We start from the raw sequence: 20,394 nt of genomic DNA, 5'->3' as shown, positions 1-20,394 counted from the left end.
ACATTGTAAGAATCTCCTGACATTTAGCCGTAAGTGAGAACATCAATGGGTAGAAGTGATAGGAGGTCTGGTTATCTACTGACTGATAGGTACACTGCATACAAATGTTGTATCAAGATATGTTCATTTCTCTGCTGTGACCAAGTGGAATCACCTTTGGAAACATTCTGTACAATGTTGACTTCATTACTCTGTGAGTACTGTCATAAACATGTCATGTATTTGACCAGTGCTTGTGTTGCGAATGTCAATGAATATTTAACATTTCTCTCATGCATGTGCAACGTTTAGAAGCAGAAACTATACATTCCTTTGACTTTTTTTACAGTATAGGAGAACGTATCCTAAATACACTAGCTGGCTAACACAAATATATTAGTTTGGTACCTGGTAACCATTCTTTGACATGTCCACTGATTTCTTTAGATAATATAATTGACCATGAGTGTAGTAATGTTCTGAATTAGAATTCCATTGGACATAATGCATGAAATGAGCTACATGCTAGAACATGTTCATATTAGCCTAACATTACACCAACGCTAGTTAAGACTAAATGTCCACATTCTGTTTTTATTTGCAGGTGGGGCGTTGAGCTTGCATTCAGAGCGGATGAAGGTTGATGAAGGTGAGAAAATAATTCCTGAAGAAACCAAGATGGATGTGGAAGCTCTGGATGATTCTTGCCTGGCCAAAGCTGCTGCACCAGGTCCTACAGGGGCCAACGGTCAGAACCAAGATGGTACCAAAGGTCAGTGTGGCTCCTACAGCACTGTGTGCTCTCGTTTAAAGCTCTTAGTGTTTCTGTTTGAGGGAAAGTTATCCCCTGTCCCTCTAAGTTTTCACTTTTCAAGGGTTTTCAGCTCCTGTTATTGAAAACGTGATATTCCCTGAGGATCTTAAACCGGCTGTGAACTTTAACTGGCGGCCATGCTTATTAAGTGTGTGTGTTTTTTTGGAGCCCCCCCATGCTGATGTGTGGGGGCAATCCGGTCGGTTTCCTCCCACACTTAGCTGGATGTTTGTTATTTTGTGTCAGTAGCAGAGCTTCCCTGGGCTCAGAAGTCTGTCCACACACATTCCTGCAATGCTAACTCTATAGCATTAGCTTTTAATGCGCTGCATTGCCAAGTGCTTGTATCAGTAGTTGTATCAGTCTGCTGACTGGTCATAGAGTTTATAGAGATAACCTGAAAATGGACCGTTTTCTTTTTAAATACTAAAAATCTCTTTAAAAAGTCCTCTAACCTCATTCAAAAAAAGTTAAATGCTTTTTCACAAGGCAATAAAACCTATGCAAAATAGCCTCAAAATGTTAGCTGCATTCATTTAAATCAGTGGTTCTCAAACTTTTTCTGTCAGGCCCCCTCTTTGGAGAAAAAAAAAAGTCGGGCCCCCCCCCAACACATATAGTCAGGCTCAGTGGCAGCGCCAGAGATTTATTTTGGGGTGGTTTGACGTTTCATAGAGGGTGCTCAAACATTTAGGGTTTCCCATTAATTTACCGGGCGCTGCAGTGGAATTTTCTACTGCAACATTCCCCACGCAAATACACAGTGTACCCGCAACTGTTACAATGAAGGCTCGATAATCAGCTCATGGCATATAGGTCTAAGAAGGGGTAAAGTGCTATTTTCATAGGTGGTGTGTAGACCTCACATAGGGGGATCCGGGGGCAAGCTCCCCCGGGAAGATTTGTTGTTAAATATTGAAGTTAAAAGCATCAATCTGGTACACTTTGAGAGCAAACTGAAGAGATCTATGGATACATCTCTCAACACCCATATGAAACAGAACTGTAAACAGATTTACTATTTCTTTATGGATATTTTACAAATCACCCTTTTTAATATGGGCTCAGAACAGTCTCATAATATACACATGCACACAGAAGGATTCACACTTGTATTTCATGATCCGCAAAAGGATTCACACTTGTATTTCCGGATCCACACTTATGTTTTTCAATACACACAAATGTGTTCCGTTTCATATAAATGTAAATAAAATCCTAATACAGAAAAAAGTTTTAAATGTGTATTTTTGATCCAAACATTTGTTTTCCGTTTAAAACCTCTGAGCCTGCAAACACAAACCGCATTCCCTTTCCTGTAGTGTTATATAGGTTGTTGTGCATGTAAATGGTCTGCAAAGGCTAAAATCCCTGTTTTCCCTCCAGAGAGAGTTTCTCCATCACACACTCACCCCCCCCCTGCCTGAAACGCCTCCATTCGACTCCTTTGTTTATATTAATAATGACATCATAATGTAATGTTGGTGTTGTGTTTCTCATTGAAGATTACGTCACAGCTCCACCTACACTGCGTTACTATAGTTACTACCCCAGTTCCTAGACTGTAATGGAAACGCAGCATAAAGTTAGCCTGGCCTACCAAGGCCTAACTATTCCGTACTAAGCCGTGCAAGGCCCTGCAGTGGAAATGTGCCATAAGCTGTTGACCAATCACAAGCCGAGCCGACAGCTAACCAATCAGAGCAGAATGGGCTCTGGTTTCAGACAGAGGGTGAAAAGAGGTGCTGCAGCACAGGCAGTATGAGGAAAATAGACCTTTTGAACATTATAACATGGAGACATGTCCCAGTAGGAAAAGCATCCGAAACTGAAAATGAGCAGAATAAGTGCTCTTTAAAACTGGGTAAATGGAAGTTTTGCTGTCTCATCTCTTCCCACTGTAACAGAAGTGCAACAACATGATTTTTTTTTTCTTTATTCTTTGCATGTTAGAAGCATATAATGACATCTTGTGTATGAATGCAGAGCGGTTTGAGTTTTTGTGGAATTATGTGTATTGGCTCCATTATTATATAATGACTAGCTGCCATGCGAGTTCATGCCAAGTTCCTTTTCTCCTGTTCTAACTTTGTATTTCATTTTCTTCCATGTCTGCAGATCACAGTAACACCAAGCAGAATAAACGATGGAAACGGAAAATCAAAGCAAGTGAGTACCTCCATTTCTTATTTTGTCTGTTTATTATTCTGCTCAAACAGTAGGTTTGATTGAGAACTAAAGCATTTGTATGCTCTCTGTCTTCTGATAGCTAAAAGCTGGGCAGACATTTGATTCTGTGAGATGTCATCTTTGGGATTCCTTTAGCATGCAACGCCTTGGCCAAAATCAGGTTTTAATTATTTTTAGCGTATATTCATTTGTCTAATCACCTTAGCCACACTTCATCAAAAATGACACAGAAAAGAAGAGGAAAGTCGTACTTTTTGTGTTTACGGATGGGGAAAACATAGCAATAAAAGCGTGCTTTGTTAAACACCTGTCAGTGGGGAGTCCTGAGAATACCACTGTAATGCAGCAGTACACCACTAGAGGTCAGTGTTGTTGTTGACAGCAGTCAGTATTTTGTTTGTTTCCATTAACTTTACTCTTTACATTTTATTGAATTTGTTCAAAGGTGTATGGATCAATTGTCACGTATAGAAACAAAACAGCTCCAACATTTAAAATCTGAATGCCTCTATTAAGTTTCCTTGCATGACACATTTTATTCTTTTGTTGCCCTCGATTAAAAGGCTATTGTTACTTCTCACCCGACTGGTGTCTAAATGAAATGATATGTAATGGTGCTATTATTTGATATAAAATAATATTAATACTATAAAAAGTATCTTCTTTGAAAAAGGCATACGTTAGATGGCATGCTTTTGAGAAAAGCCTGAGCCAAGCCTGAGCCAGCCCTTCCTATATCCTGTGAATTACACAAGTGTGTTCAGCTTCCATCCCTCTCAAACAAACAGCTGACTAACTCTCTGCCTCCCCGCAGCCCTCCCTCTGATCTTCATCAAGCACTTCCAGAGGGGCTGGACTCAGGACAGGGACGGCCCGGAGAGCGTCCCTGAAGCCGACTCTGACTTTGAGGAGATCACTGAAGTAGAAAAACACACTGTAAGTTACAGAGAGTGCAATATTCATTGAGAACGTAGAACTAGAGTGAACGCAATGTCTAATTTTGTGGTGTAACAGTCTGAAGTAGCTAAGTAGCTGCTAGTAATTATCCTTACATGTCACTTGTTAGACGCTTTTACCCAAAGTGCAACATACACTCAATACTGTGGGCAATCCCCGAGTGAAGTGTCTTGCCCAACGACATGCTGACAGCAGTGGGGATGGAACCAGTGCTCTGCTCCACAGATCTGCGCTCTGAGCCAAAGCCTCCCTCACAGTTATGAAACAAGTCTTTACTTCACATAGCAGTGTTATTACATCACCTGTTATAGTCGCTATTAATGTGTGTGTAATTCATTAACATTTTATACATATGTTTTAACCCGGTGTGAGCAAATGGAGCTTTTGTGCACTCACCATAATATTCCTGTTCTCTCAGAACTCTGACGCCATTTCAAAGACTCCAGCCGCCGTTACCCAGAATGCCTCAGACGAGAGTGAGAAGAGTGAAGAGTGCGCGCCTGAGAAAGATCCTGCAGTCTGCAGCCCGTCTGCCCCGAAGAAACGCTTGGTGCTGTCTCGGTCTGAGAAAGAGAATCTGCTGAGCTGGGACATTCAGGCCGCTCCAGAGGAGACGGGGGTCAACACAAACACCAACAACCAACACAAACAACAGGTGGAGGTATTAAGGCTGCCACGTGAGGGTTTATATAGAGGAGTAATACTGCACATCATTGTAATCTCTCACACTTCTTCCAGTATGACATCGGTCCAGAAACAGAAATGAGATGAGATCAGAAACTAGTCGTCTTTTTTTGTATTATTTTATTTGTACTGAGTAAGTGAGGCCTTGAATACCCTAGATTCAACATGTCAACATGTTACTTAGTTTAGCTTATTAGTTTATAGTGTCGTGGACAGTCCCCATTGATCAACTGTCACAGAAAACAGTCAATGGGGCAGCTTTAGCCAACATGGCTCATTTCCAGCTGTCGTCCCCGGCCAGATGATAAAAGACACCCATGATTGTAATTTCATCACAAAAAATATAAATAACATCGACAATAATCAATAAATAGAAAGAAAGAAACACATATATAGTTTATTGATCCCAATCTGGGATTTTTTTGTCGCAGAAAACCAAAAAAGTAAATATATCCATATAGTATCTGTATCGAATACACAATATAAATACATATTTATATTAAATTACCATTACTATATATATTAATGTTGATGATATAAGTACACAATGTAGTGGAATTTAAAATGAATTAAAATAAAACCCTATCAATTATTTTATATAAATAAAATGTAAAGTGTAAAGTGTAAAGATGAAAATATTTGTTTTACTCAATGATTGATAAATTGTCTAATTGTCCAGCTGTTGTTTTATAAATCTTTAGCTGGTTTAATTTATAACAAAACATTATGTTATTTATATACATTTTTCGTATATTTTTTTATTTGTCGAGTTATTAGTACCTCGAGCTGTAAGATGTAGTGAAGTAAAGAGGAAGTACCTTAAATGTGCACTGAAGTACGATACCTGAGTAAATGTGCGTGCTTACAATCCACCACTGAGTAAATATGATATGTTTAAACTGAAATGAGTAATAAGAGATGTGCGTGAGATAAGAGCAGTCGGTTCCACATTGTTCCTGCCTTCTGATGTGTTATCAGGTACCAGCAGAGGCAGATAAGCTCCAGCCGGACTTGGGCCAGGATGAGGAAACACCCCCGAGCCAACCCTCCGCCCCCCCCTCCACCTTCCAGCTCATAGCCAACGCCTTCAGGAGGAGATTGAGTGTGACCCACCCCTCCAGCAGGACCAACACTGCAGTCACCATGTTCGTACTACTTTATCCATCTTTGATTTTAAGCTCCATCATGAAGCTGCTACAGATGGTGCCCTATGTACCAGAGCTGAGTCCTCTCAGCAGCAGCACTGGGTCCAATAGTCTTTCTGTTTGAGTGTGGAATGACCCAAAGTCCCTCAGTGGCAGCCTAAGTAAGAGATTTTCATATAGATCGTGACCATCAAACGTGGATCTTGTAGCTTACTGGGCTAGTTAGGAATTTCCTATACAAGCCTTAACTTGCGAACTGGTTTTGAACTTTCAACAATATGTTTAAACCAAAGAAGAACTTTACACTTATTCCTGTAAATTGATCAAATAAAGTCAACAGCTCAGTGTGTACGGTGATAGGTGTTCCTTAAGCTATTCTTTAACCCATGGGTCGGCAACAGTTGTTGTGCAATAATATTTGGCCCGGAATTTTGAGAATACATTTTTTAAAATTAAATTAAACTTACAATACAATATCGGACCGATAGTCGAACATATAGGCTATAATGCCCGAATAGAGAACCTACCTACACCTGAAGAATGCTTATTGTACTTTTATCCATGTTGAGAGTGAATGACACACAGCACAGGTACAATCTGGCAGCGGGGTGCACTGACGCTGATAGGGGATCAATAAGTAGGTGGACAGTGCGTGGTGCTGAAATAGCCACCCAGCTCACTAAATCATTCAAACGCAATGTTTACTTATATGTGAACAGTAACAAAGTTCAGTCAAAACATTGACAACAAAATCGGAGAAGCCGCTTGATCATGGAGGCCGTTACAAGCTTCAAAGTTGTATTCATCATCTGAATTTGCCGAAACAAGTTTAATATTCGGAAAGCCAAGACTTTGTTTATTTGAAATCAGATGAAAACAAACTCTCACGGACCCTGCCGTGTTATCTATGATTACTATACGCCTTACATTCATAATGTCATCCGGAGGGGGGGTGAGCTGCGCTACTGAACAGCAGAGTGCAAGTGAGAGGAGCCTGTCATCTTCCCTTTACAAGCTTCAAACATGTATTTATCGTGTGACTTTGGAAATAAAAGTTTCATATTCTGAAAGCCAAGACTTTGTTTATTTAAAATCAAACAAAAAAAAACGAACCCCGAAAAACTATTTTCTTACGGAAATCCACGTTTATTTATTTTTTAAATGAGCCGTTGCGACTTCCGACTGATTTCAATAGAGCGGCTCACATATACATGCACATCTTTAAGAATATATGTATATAATGTGTGGTTGTGGGGAACCATAAGTACTTATTTAACTATTAAATAAATTGAGTTTGAGTAAAATACTTGGTTACTGATTCATTTAGGTTATAACATATTAAATAAGTTGCAAAGCAAAATATGGTGTAATTTATTAGAGTTTTTTCTGAACCGGGGAACAAGGGCGCTGCGCCCTCTTACTTTCAGCATGCAAAATCAATTACTTAAATTAGCCTTTGATTATGTTTTGGCCTGCCATCTAGTGGCTCAGAAAATAATTGGCCCAAATCCAAACTTACTTGCCTTCCCCTGCTTTAACTCAACATGTTTGAATGGCAATACGCAGAGTAGTAGATGTATAGGCCTAACAAATATGTATTTATTAAAATAATCATATAATCATTGAAATTGGGATTCATGTTAATAATTACGAGTCAAATTTATCAAAATGTATCAAGTTTATCAAATTTGATTTCCAACCTTGATTGATTGATTGATATATTTTATTTCAAACAAGTAAAATAAATAATTTACACAACAAAAAATATCATGCCAGAGAAAACAAGACAAAGTGACGTTTACAACAACAACAACAACAGCATTAGCAACATAAAGAGTCCAACATCTAGTGTTCGAAAAGGAGTGAGAAGAAGTATAACTTATTTAATCTCACCTCCTTGTCCCTAAATTATTTTTTTATAATCTTTAAATAATTATCATTATTATTATTAATTATTATTGTAATTATTATTATATATATATATATATATATATATATATATATATATATATATATATATATATATATATATATATATATATATATATACACATTTACAATACATACACACATACATATACATAGATACATACAGTCAAACATCCTCCCCATCCCTCGAGAAAATAATTTCTCTGTATTTCCTCTTGAACTGGTTTCTGTCTGGACCTTGGTAATAACGTGGTTTATTTTGCAATGTCCACGTTTTAAAAAGTCCACATGAAACAACACCATAAGAGCGACTGGAGAAAAGTGTTTTGATTGATTTTAGTAGTACATTTACAGAAAACTGTAGTTTCCCCGTAGCAGACGCACTCCAATAACATCTGTCGTATCATAAATAAGTTGTCCACTGTGCATTCAGATTCTTGTAGCACCACAGTTGTGTTTTACTACATCCTGATGGATTGTCTTTCACATCATCACTTTGCTTGCATGTCTCCCTGTCTCTTACTGCTTGCAATGACTATTTTCATCAGTCCAAACGCAAAAAAGCTACACAGAAAAAATGGTTTTAACATACTAAAGACCCTTATGCTATAAATGTCTGGATTAAATTCAAATGAAATGTACTGTATAATATGTACATACTGCCCTGATAGACACTGTACTGTAAACTTTGCAAATACTGTATCTCTAAATCATATTGTTAATGTACTTATTTTTTGGAAAATATACATTTCTAGTTTTTCAAATGTATAATAGTTCTTAAAAAGTTCTGCATTTATATTTTTTTTATTAGATAAATTCCTCTTATTGTGTTTATGTATGACAAAGCAAATGTCTTAGCGTTACCGGCTTGCAGTCAACTTTTTTCTGATTCTGACCAGGAGGGCCAAATGTAACGACGGCCCCCGCAAGCAGAGGGCCGTTTCAGAGGGAGCGTTAAGCTTCAGCTCCCTCTTCAGCACCGCAGCTCCGGAGCCCTCTACAGAGGGGAAAACCAGCAAGCACCAAGCTCGGGTAGGGTCTGTGGGGGCCAATCCCTGGGGGGCCGGGCGAGACCTGCCCTCTCTGCTGCAGCAGGTGTCTCTGAAGGGCCGCAGAGACTCTGGAGGGGTGTTCTCTGACGACATGGCCTCACTTTCCGGCAAGAAGCTCAACCTGTTCTCATCTCTAAGGCTGAAGAAGAGGGAGGAGTCAGAGAGCGATGGGCGGGACCAGGAGATCAAGACCATCCTCACCAACCTCAGGAACAAAGGTGAGGACAGAGGTACCAGATGTTTTTAGCACATGGTTAGTTAAACCTGAATTAATATATATTTTGGTCACTTTATAAAGTTGGTATAGTCAATTCATTAGCAGACTTTGATCAACATTGGATTCATCTCTCCGGTGCCTGATGAACGTAAATGTAACTGCCTCCTTAACTTCTTAATTATTAGCTATGGAAAGCAGTTTGAGCATTCTATGATGAATATCATTTATATTAGGAGTTTGCCAAAATTACTAATTAGGTAAACCAGTTGCATTCAAATCTGGTAGCAGTTTTTCATGCTATCATGTTAGCTAACGAAGTAGGCGGGATAATGGCCACTATCGGAGTCCTGATTAGTGGGTATTTTTTATTTTCACTGGAGAGCCAATAGTAACCCTTAATTCATGCTCCTTTTCTTTGCTTGTAGCATTGTGTGCAACTAGTCAGCATTAAGGCTATTACTACTTTGACTAGTGGAGCTTTTGAAGCTCACTAGTTTCTCACAAGTGTAAATCGTGGACATATTGGAATGCATTAGTTAACTAGCTGGTTAACTAACCTTTTTGTTCAAACCCAAAATGTTTAATGTACTCGGCTATTCTCAAACGTTTTATTTATTTGGTTTTAATCTAGCCTCCAGCCAACAGAATCTTGATGAGCCTTCCTCCAGTGATGACGAAGATGAAAACCTGACATCCAATCAGAAGGTTTGTTTGGATCTTTTCCATATATTGAAAGACAACACAATTCAGGGAGTCGTTACAAAAACTGTTTTTGTAAGTGTGTACATTTTCTGAAATGCTGTGTACTTCCTGTCCCAGCGGTGTCCCGAGAGACAGAGGAGGAAGCAGGAGAAGACAGTGGCCCAGCAGTCCAAAAGGGAGCAGCTGAAGAGGCTCCACAGGGCTCAGGTTCCAAAACCTTTTCTTTTTGAATCACTCATTTAAAAAATGGTCCATAACCGTCTTTGCATCACAATTTATTTCCCTTACATGTTACAGCCCATCCACATGGCGGCGTGCGTTGACACTTCAACGCTTCTGCCCATTCACTTTGAATGGGGTGATGTCACGCTTTGCCGAACTGCATTGTGGTTGCTCGCTTCAAAAGTTGAGAAAAATTAAACTTTTGAAGCTTTGGCAGAAGCGTCAGCCAATCAAATCATATGCCAGTACAAGCTCTAGCCAATCAAACCGCGTGCTTCTGTGTCCGGGGTGGGAGATTCATGTGATTGGTTGTTGGTCGAGTTTCAGACACGCCCACCGGCAAGCTTCAACCCAATGCCGCCGTGTGGACGCTGCGTTATAGTATTGGATGCGGAAAGTCCAATAAAGATATCTCAAAACCTGGGTTGCGTTCCAATAGTCCATTTAGTTTAGGAACCTTCCTAACCAAGTGAAATGACCCGGAAGTACGTCAGTGGCAGCCATGTTAAGTGCCGTTCCAATTCTCTAAATGATAGGAAAGGAGGTTTCAAACTTCCTGTATAACCTCCTTTAGCTTAGGAACCACTGGACCTCCCTCACCAAAAGGAGAGGAGAAACTGCTGCCCCACAATACCTTGCAGCTGCCGTCACCCAACAGTCGGCCGTTCATGGAAACAAACGATTATGACCGAGAAATGATATCATGAAAGTTACGGTGCTTATTAAGCATTTTAAAACGGTGGTAAGTTGCCAAAGTGCTTTGTTTTGAACGTTCATCAGTATTATAATCAAAAAGAGAAATATGAACATTAGTTTTTACTGAAATTGTCAAATAAAGTCAACATTTCACTGAGCTGTGTGGGGTTTGTTCAACTTTTAAAAGATGTTTGAATGGTGATGTAAACAGTGATAGGTGTTAAGGACTAACGTTTATGATAAATACATTTGTATTTATTTTAAGATATTTTCATACAATCATACGTATTGGGATCATTTGTATTAATGTGGACCGGAAGGAGAGGGTGACGAGCATAAGTTTAACTTTCCTTTTTTATTTCAATTCCAACTTTGGTCATGAAGAATATGTTTCTCTATTGTCCCCGTTCATAAAGAATAAAACAACAGCATCAGCACGGTGCAGTCTCTAGATGAGTCCCTCGTTCTTATTAAACATCCATGTTGTAGTCCGTTTTATAGAACATTGTAGTTTCCATAGTTTCACCACAGCAGCAGACGCACACAATGACGTCCGCTGGCGCATCATAAACACGTCGGATAGTGAAAGTGCATTCGGATTCTCTAAAGTACTGCAGCCTCTTCTTCTAAATCCTTTGGAATTCTCCTATCCACTATCCCTTAACCCCATGACATTTCACTCAGAGGTCAAGGAATAGGAGATAGGGTTAGAATTTAGGAGCTGATTTTTAGATTATCGGAACCCAACCCTGGACAAATAATAATTTCCTTTGATCGTAAAACCAGTTTTGTCTTTGCTCAGACCATCCAGAGACAGCTGGAGGAGGTTGCAGAGAAACAGAGGGATCTGGAGGAGAGAGGAGTGTCTATAGAAAAGACAATAAGAGGAGAAACAGGTACGAACAATATTCACGCATAAAACTGTTAGAGCCTGAACAAGACAAAGCTACTTTAAATAACACCACTCAATGGTGTTCCACTGTGAAGGCCTCTTCATTTTTAATTGCAGTGGCCATATTTATTAGAACATTCAGAAAAAGCCTTGCCTGCTTACCCCCATAACATTAGACGTCTGTATAGTGAGATTTCATTGTTGCCTCATCTTTCTGCAGGGCTTTGTTTGTGTTCTGGTAAATAGCAATATAGGTTTTGTCATTGTGTGTGTGTGTGTGTGTGTGTGTGTGTGTGTGTGTGTGTGTGTGTGTGTGTGTGTGTGTGTGTGTGTGTGTGTGTGTGTGTGTGTGTGTGTGTGTGTGTGTGTGTGTGTGTGTGTGTGTGTGTGTGTGTGTGTGTCCTTCCTCCCCCTCCCTCTTCTTCCTCCCCCTCCCAGAATCCCCAGAGGTTAGTGAGAGCGACGAGGCCCAGCTCTATCATTCCTGGTTCCATCTGGTTCTAGAGAAGAACCGATTAGCCCGCTACGAGTCTGAACTCATGATCTTGTAAGTGACAGCATCAGATCCCGCGAGGATTAACAACTTGTAAAAAACAACATAAATTCTGTAGAATATTGTCGCAATTCCTATTTCTCATCAGTAGAGGTCGCTCGATTGTATCCTCTCTCTCTTAGTGCTCAGGAGCTTGAACTGGTGGACTCACAAAGCCGAATGCAGCAAGATCTACGGCGCAGGATGGCAATTGAAGGTCAGGATGAACTAGCATTTTCATCTGCATAAAACATTCAAAACCAAACCCACAGACCCGGAAGTTAGCTTTGAAGGGGATCTTTCGTCAAAAAGCAATGGGATTTTGGAATATTCCAGAAAATAACATCCGTGGCAAACAAACTTTGATGTTACTTGCCTGTATTGTTACGCAGTGTAATGTCCACATATACACACCACTTTTATGGTTTTTGAAGCATAGCTTGGTTAACATCGCTAAGCTTCAAACATTCACAAGTCGGGGTGTTTACTGATGTATTTTAAAATGTAAAAAAAATCCCTCACGCTTGTATTAACCACAGATCTTATTTCAGACATCTGACCAAAAACCATTGGCTTTGAGACGAGGGAACCTGGAAGTGCTAAAATAATAACTGATTTCTTGGATTAGTACTCATTCCTGCACCACTCTTTATCGCTGAATACAAAAGATACAAACACAATCCAATTATCAGAAAACGGTGCTTCAACTTCTTGCTCTTTTCTCTTCCACCTCACTCTAGATACAGAAAAGAGTGCCTCTGAGCTGCAGAGGGAGCAGGAGATCCTGGCAGATATCATGAGGACGGTGGAGAAACGAGACATGTTGGTGTCTTTACTGGAAGAGCAGAGGCTGAAGGAGAGGGCAGAGGACCGAGACCTGGAGAGCCTGGTGCTGTCCAAGGGCCACGAGTTCCACTGGGCCCAGGTGGAGGACAGCTGGGGGCCGGAGAAGCTGGCCTGAAGGTTGAATGTTGAGAAGAAAAGTACTGTAAGGCACTACATACAGTGAGAATGAAGCATATTAGTTTGTTTCTAGGTGTTTCACCACTCTAAAAAGGACAGAGAGGCTTCATCTAGTCTCATTTTGTGCTGATATGAGAATGGAAATGGAACTAAACTAAAGATTCCCTTCACAGCAATAAGGGCTAATGACATCTCTGCCATTGAGATGATTTAACCTCCAGGTTCTGGAGTGTAATCTGTCATGGCCCCAGGCCTACACAGCACTGCAACTGGATGTACAATATGTTTAATCACTACTGACAAATGACTGCCTTTGTAACATTTGCTCAAACCTCAGAAACGAAACTGACTGCCCAATCAACAACTGCTCTTTGTGGTTGCTTGCCTTAAGCGTGGAACTGTTGTGACAGATGTGTTTTTAATGGAACACTGGGTAGCCTCACTGGATAGCACATGGAAGGACTCAACACTTTCCCTCAAGTATTATTGTTTTTGCACAGTATGGTTTGTTTTAAAATGTGCTTTATGTAATTCACTGTTGTCACTTTGTAGCTATGTGTGTAAACCCTCCTGTGTGTGTTTTAATATTGGTATTTTTCACTTTGTGCTGAAACACTGTCAAATTCAATTAAATGGTAATGACTTCTTATCCAGTCTATGATATATACCCATCCATCGTTAAATACAGGAGAAATAGAATCTTCGCTGCCACATATTTGTAGCTAGTTGATAAGATGTACCTCTGCCATGTGGCAAAAAACGTCCAATTTTACTTCATTGTGACACAGGTAGCCAGATAATTAAACAATGTAGAAAACTGTATGCACCAATTGAATTGTTCATGCATGTTGCACATCTGACTACATCCCACTCAGTGATATCAAACCTCTTTCTGTGACCTGACTGAAGTTATTTTTAATTCAGAGTAAATTTACGCTGTAGCTAGTGGCTAACAACTTTAAGTTGAACTGTGATGCTTTGTTTCGCTGGTTTTCACCAAGTGTATTGGCTGATGAAGATGAATTATATGTTTACAGGATTTTTGTCCAAGAACAAGGATCCACAATTCTCTTTTGGTCCCCGAGCTTTAAATGTTATTGTGAATGTGTTGTTTTATGCTGCTTCAATACTTTAAATTGGAGAAAAAAATCTTAAATAAATGAATTAAAAAAATCTTACCTAATACTTTTTTATTGACTACATAGCTACATATACAACTTTAAGATAAGCACCCTATTAGCAGGTGTATCAAGAGACACGTGAAGGGAGCGTCTACAAAGTGCAACACTAAGTAGAGAATATAGGAATATTCAATAACTTCAGTGTAGCTCTCTTCACGACACACTCAGACACTGGTCGGTTCTTTAAAACGGGCGTTTATTTCTTGAAGTGAGAACTCGTTGGCCGCTTGTCGAGAAAGGAGATTCATCTTTAAAGTTTCTTTTCTGAATAACTTTGTCACGATGATAACTTTGTCAAGGACTGCAGCAGAGCTTCAACAAAAGACATCAACCCACGTTGAGTTGTCCAGTGCATAAACAAAACATGCAGTTACAGTACCAGTAGGCACAAGAAACAACGCATAAAAAACTGTATTAAATCCTGCCATATGTTAACGATTATAATATTACATGAAATAAAGTATTTATTTATTGAATTTAACTATGAAATGTTGTGTTATTCTTTTTAATTAAGGCAACTTTGTTACGTCATTTACATTCAGTGTTATATTGTGAAGTGCTAACACAATCACTTCTTAAATGCATTTTCCCCTGTTGGCTAACCTACAAAACTCTACTAAAATGTACTTTTGAATAATTCTAGTATTCTTTTCTTTGGAAAATAATTCAATAAAACAAGTTATTTATTTTTAATAAATGTTTTGGTGGTTCTTCATTTTGTACTATAGCATATTTATTATAATATTTTCAGGCATGCATCTCTGAGACTTCTTCTTTTTTTTTTTTAAACAAAAAGAAAATAGGGTTTTTAGGAATGTGTAATATACAATTAACATTGAATTTAAAAAGGGGTTTATTTTATAGCCCTCGCCAACATTTCCACTACTAACACAGGGTTAAAAATCGTAAAGGGTAAAAAAGGTGTAGGCTATTTACTATATATTAATATCAGATTAATATGCATATTAGTTTAAAGTCTTTGTGTTGTGTAATGTGCCACTATGAGTTGAATTATAGTGACAATTGCCAATTTTTTCAAGTCGTCTTATAGCCTATACTCATGTATAGTAGGCATAGGCTACCCTTTAGCAATCTACTGCAAAGCACAGCCTTTTGTGGCGTAACATTTTCTTTAGTTCCACCTTCTGGGTCCCTTACGTTGCTCCAGTCCTGACACCCCTCGCCGGCCGCTGATCCTCTTTTCCGGAGAGGAGCAGCGGAGCTCCCGCTCCCCCTGGCCACCAGCCAGTAGCAAGAGGACTCTCACCGGTCCTCCTCCGCAGAGGAGGGGCCACACTCTCAAGCCAACTTCGGAGAAAATATGTGGAATTCCGTTTCGCTTTAGGGAGTGGACGGTGATTTTTTTTTTTTTCCCCTTGACTTCCAAACAACTTTACTCTCACACCAACTCGGATAACTTTGTATTACCTGTCCCGGATTAAACCATCGTGAAGACGATGGCTTCTTCGCCTCAGAAGTCCCCGTCCTCATCCGAAGTCCCCGACGCCCAAATCCCGTCCTCCAGAAAGAAAGATGACTCTTTTCTGGGCAAACTTGGAGGAAACTTTAGCAAGAAGGAAAAAGGCGAAAGAAGGTAAACGTTAACGTAAGCTAAATAACGTGAAGTCAAGAATAAATATCTGATTTAAGTCCATGGATAGAGTCCATAGCCTATGTTAACTAATATCCGACATTAGTCTTAAAGGTGTAGAAACAGTTCCCACAAGTTAACAATAATAGTCTACAAACACACATCTTAGATAGCTTACAAGTTTAGCGCTAATGTATAGTTGTATCAGGCATTAAACGTATCCTAAACGCATTCAAAAGAAACACCGTTAACTACAGCGTGTGGTTAAAGTTTGTGTTTTCATGGCCGCGGGCTGTGTGCAGCCATGTAAGGAATTGAATCCACTAGCCTAATGTAATACGTGAGGAATGAGGCAGAGTAAACACACAGAAGCTGAGGGCTCCTTCAACATTCCCCCCGCTTTCACACATAGGGGAGATTGGGGTAAGTTTAGCCATTTTTTTAGTTATGCTGTCCCTCTAAGCAAGGAGAAATGACACATTAGTAAAATGAAAACACACACCTATAATTCAGGATGTCTCCTATCAATGGCAATGATAATAATTCATATTTGATCAAGGAAAGTTCAAATATTACTTCTTTAAAAAAAAAAGTGTTGTGGCTCAACTTGCCCCAGTGTAGGGGTAAGTTGATCCAGGTCGGGGGGTTGATTGAACCACTGTTCACACTGGGCATACCTGTTCAAAACCTGGGCATACCTACAACACATCTTAAAGTTAACTATAACAAATAAATAACAAACCAAATACATGCTTAGTTTTTCAAATAGTTGTAATATACATTTCGATTGAATTGATGATTTTTTTTAACATGTTAAAAGGAAAAGTAATCATACAAATGGTGATACAATTTCATATATCTTATCAATAAAACACAGGGTAAATTCAACTTTAAATGTAGTCTACAATGAGCTCTTAATATCAACTTGCATACTTTCATTCATTTCTCCATGAAAAACTGGCTCAACTTACCCCAAGGCCCATGGTTCACCCTACCCCATAGCCACCATTTTAGAAAAAATAGCCTAGCATTAAAATTCAGAGTATCTTTAGCTTAATGATTCACATGGTTTAATACGCTGCCAACACATCAACATACACAATATATGTGTTTAAACCTGGATACTTTTATTTTGACATGACAGCCGATATAGCTGACATCTAGAAAATTTACTTTGACAAGCAAAAAACATTTTTGTAAAAATGTTTACTTGCCAGACCACAATGAGTATCTATTTTTCACAGGCAATGAGAAATGGGTGGAGCTTGCATAATTTCTGGTAACTTGATTACAACTATAAGGCGTTGCCTGGTACAGGGGGGGGTTCAATTTACCCACTGGCTCAATTTACCCCCTTCTCTCCTACTATGTGTGGATGTCAATGGGGAAAGTACTGGAGAGAGGGAAGGAGCTGGAGACCAATCTGATGTCTGACAATCGGAAGGTTTAATTCAGAGGTTTGGCCAAGAAAAGCAGAAATACAAATATGCAGTAACTTTGTAAGCCACCATCCATTCTGAAGCACAGTCATTCAGTCCCAAACAGGGCAAGCAATACACTTCTTTATCTGAAGATGAGTCACTTTGATGGCTCCACAAGAAATCTGTATTCTCACTGGTTGTGACTCTTTTTATCTTCTTAACCTCGCATTCCAAAGAATGTGCCAGACTTTACTTTATCAGCTATGCACATCTATGTTTTTGATTTAAGTTTTGAGAATAAATAGCTTAAGAAGACTGTGGAAACACAATTGTTGTTCCGATACTGTCTATGTTTTTCTCATGGATGTAAGGTTTATTCCATAGACCAGGGGTCGGCAACCTTTTTGATATGAAGTGCCATTTAAAAAAAAAAATTGTTATCAGCGTGCCAACCACAGGTGTCAACGATCGAGAATTATCAACGGGAGGGGGGGGGGGGTTGAGGTGTTGGACGCTCGTGAACTATCAGCAGGAGGGCGGGGAAGCAGTGTGTGGACCTGTCAGCGCAACTTACATGATGCCGAATTTAACAAACACCTTTAAATAATTGGTTTAAACGGCATAATAATAAGGACGATCGTCCGTTCTGTGATTCTCCAGAGCACACATGTTAGGATATTAGGCTCTTGGAAGTGAAACGAGGAAGCGGAAAAACAGAGGTCTGTGATGTGTTTTGTGAAACAGAAGAACAGCTAAATAAATGCAACGGCCTCCCAAGAAGAGCTCGCCTCTCTCCAGTCATTTAAGTTAAAGTTGGTTATTTAAAGTTGGTTATTGAACCTGAAGCTTGTTGATTCTGCCCTCCTCGACTACGGTCTGGGAGCCGAAAAGAAAGTTCAACACACAGATGGCCAGTCCGCCCCTTTGTAGCGTATTATTTCGATAACAGATGAGCAGATCGCCACTGGGCTTTCAACTACCGGTAAATACACAGCCACGCAAAAACGGCGGCATTTGTACAGTTCCTTATGGGTACTGCAATTAGTGAAGTGCTTTATTCCTCTGTGGTGAAACGATCAGCACTGCACCACGGAGGAAAGCGGCAGAAAGTCACCTGGAGATAAAGAGAGCGGGGCTGCGTTGCATGCATGGCTTCCTTCTGCAGGTAACGGGGAGACGCGCTCTGGCGGCGGTCTCGTTCAGGATCGGAAAATACAATTTCAATATTTTGCACACTTATTCCACTTATTCCTAGTGTGCCACTGGTTACGGTGCCGCGTGCCAATGCTGGCACGCATGCCAGGGGTTGCCGACCCCTGCCATAGACTGTATACAGTGTTTCCCCTAGGATGGAGTCATAGCAGCGGTGCTAAGGCACGCGGGCTCAGCATAATGTGAGCGCGGAGCGCGTGGAATTTTTTAGTGCGTGCGAAGTGCGCCCGCCAATTTGTTTCTATGTGTCAGCACAAGAAAGTCTATTGAGGCCTAGCACCAGGGCCGGTTCTAGACAATTTGCTGCCCTAGGTGAGATTTTAGGTGACATTTTATATGTAAAGAATAAATGAAAAATCTCTACAAAAGACAAATACACTGCAAAAACTGAAACTTATTGACATAGGTAATATACGTCAAAATGGCTTCAAATGTATTCAGTATCGTATGAACATGTTTGAATTGGGTGGTGGACGTCACATCGTCTTGGGGGTCCGGGGGTCTGCCCCCCCGGGAAGATATTCTTTTGAACATTTTACAATAAAATGCTTCAATCTGGTGCACTTTGAGCACACAATTACTAGAAACCTGATCTAGGGGGCACAACTCTAAAACGCCCATATGAAAAAGATCGGTTTACATTTTAATAATCAAATAAGTATATGAACATAACCAATAACCTACCATAGCCAATAACAAATAAATGTAGCTTATTTTATTTTTGTTGTTCATTCATATCGTATTTTACCTAGTTAACATTTATTTATGCATATTTTTGTATCTCTCCAACTTTAAACGATATTTTTGGTTAACTATCCAATAGGGGTGTCACGGTTACCGGTGTAGACGGTAACCGCGCTAAAATATTTTGACGGTGAGATAACCTTCTGAATTTCAAAACACGGTGTTATGTCGGTGGGTTAAATTACCGCACACCGTTACACCGGGAGAGCTTTCATTTCCCTAATACTCCCACGGTTACACTGTATTACACTGTTACCGCGCTAAATACTTTGCATTTCAAAACATAATGTTATCTATGTGCGTTACTAGAGCTCTACACCACACACGTGACACTTTCGAACGTTCGCAGGCGCCACTAGTCCTAGGTTCTTTTATCACACTCTCTCACTTTAAGCATGGCAGCAGAAGAAGGAAGCCGCGATGGTACCATTTTTCCACCTTCTAAGCGCAGAAGATCAGAAGTGTGGTCCTACTTTGGATATTTAAAAAACTCCGAGGGGCAACTGGTGGAGGACGGTGCCCCCGTGTGCAGGACATGCCGGCGGAAGGTATCCGCGAAAGGGAGCAACACATCGAATTTGCTCACTCATCTACGAGACCATCACCCGCAGCTGCACAGCCAGTGCAAGGTATATTTGTTAATATTAACACATAGTTTTAGCTGAAATGCTCGAAATAACTTTTGCCTTCGGGTAAAGGGGAAATGTAACAATTATATCCGACTGTCAATAATGTTAAATCTTGATAATAATCATTTACATTACATTAGCAAATGCACCTGCTCTCGTGTGTTCACCATTCATAGATCGGCGCTAAACGCCATTCTAAGCTAAGTTGAATAGCTAAACTTTGATATGCCATGAGACAGTGAAAATAGTGCAGTGAAACACATTAATGATTAAGTTACTTCTGACTTTGGGTCAAGGGATAATGCAACGATATACCCGATTGTCTAAAATGTTAAACCTTGATATTAAATGTCAGTGTAAGCACGCCCACTGCTAGCATTTTAAAATACATCCTACTGCGGTGCCATGCTCTATTCGTTGGTAGCTAGTGCACTACTAAACGCCATTGTAAGGCGCTAAACAGCTTAGTTCTCATACAGTACTGGCTTCTTGCCTAATAACCTAAACTTACCATTTACCTGCATCAACATTACACTTTTAAGGTAATAAATTAATGTAGGTATTTGACTTCATACGCAAACTTGATGATTGTTGAATAGTAACTTAATGGCTGTTTTTCTCTCTCTCTCTCTCTCTCTCTCT

The 20,394-nt window shown here is 39.8% G+C and overlaps 2 protein-coding genes across 5 annotated transcripts in view; both read left to right on the top strand.

Moving 5' to 3' along the window:
• mical2b (microtubule associated monooxygenase, calponin and LIM domain containing 2b) overlaps positions 1-14,636 on the top strand; it is an 85,212-nt gene extending 70,576 nt beyond the window's left edge. For 2 of the 4 annotated variants that reach the window (XM_079684742.1, XM_079684744.1), the window contains 12 exons: positions 584-751; positions 2,912-2,962; positions 3,798-3,919; positions 4,359-4,601; positions 5,603-5,769; positions 8,598-8,968; positions 9,599-9,672; positions 9,787-9,876; positions 11,390-11,483; positions 11,918-12,026; positions 12,155-12,228; positions 12,752-14,636. In XM_079684742.1, the coding sequence (XP_079540868.1) occupies positions 584-751; positions 2,912-2,962; positions 3,798-3,919; positions 4,359-4,601; positions 5,603-5,769; positions 8,598-8,968; positions 9,599-9,672; positions 9,787-9,876; positions 11,390-11,483; positions 11,918-12,026; positions 12,155-12,228; positions 12,752-12,972 (1,784 nt within the window). In that variant the 3' untranslated portion in view covers positions 12,973-14,636. Of the gene's footprint in view, positions 1-583; positions 752-2,911; positions 2,963-3,797; positions 3,920-4,358; positions 4,602-5,602; positions 5,770-8,597; positions 8,969-9,598; positions 9,673-9,786; positions 9,877-11,389; positions 11,484-11,917; positions 12,027-12,154; positions 12,229-12,751 lie in introns of those variants that run through there. The other 2 variants (XM_079684743.1, XR_013808725.1) reach the window with 2 other exon arrangements.
• Positions 14,637-15,350: 714 nt separating this feature from the next.
• parvaa (parvin, alpha a) overlaps positions 15,351-20,394 on the top strand; it is a 42,178-nt gene continuing 37,134 nt past the window's right edge. The window contains 2 exon segments of the mRNA XM_079682402.1: positions 15,351-15,717; positions 15,719-15,749. Coding sequence (XP_079538528.1) covers positions 15,613-15,717; positions 15,719-15,749 — 136 coding nt within the window. The 5' untranslated portion in view covers positions 15,351-15,612.

The sequence above is a fragment of the Notothenia rossii genome (genome assembly GCF_949606895.1).
Source record: "Notothenia rossii genome assembly, chromosome: 5".
NCBI lineage: Eukaryota > Metazoa > Chordata > Actinopteri > Perciformes > Nototheniidae > Notothenia > Notothenia rossii.
Note: the sequence above shows the minus strand (reverse complement) of the source record. Positions and strands in the feature narration are given on the sequence as shown.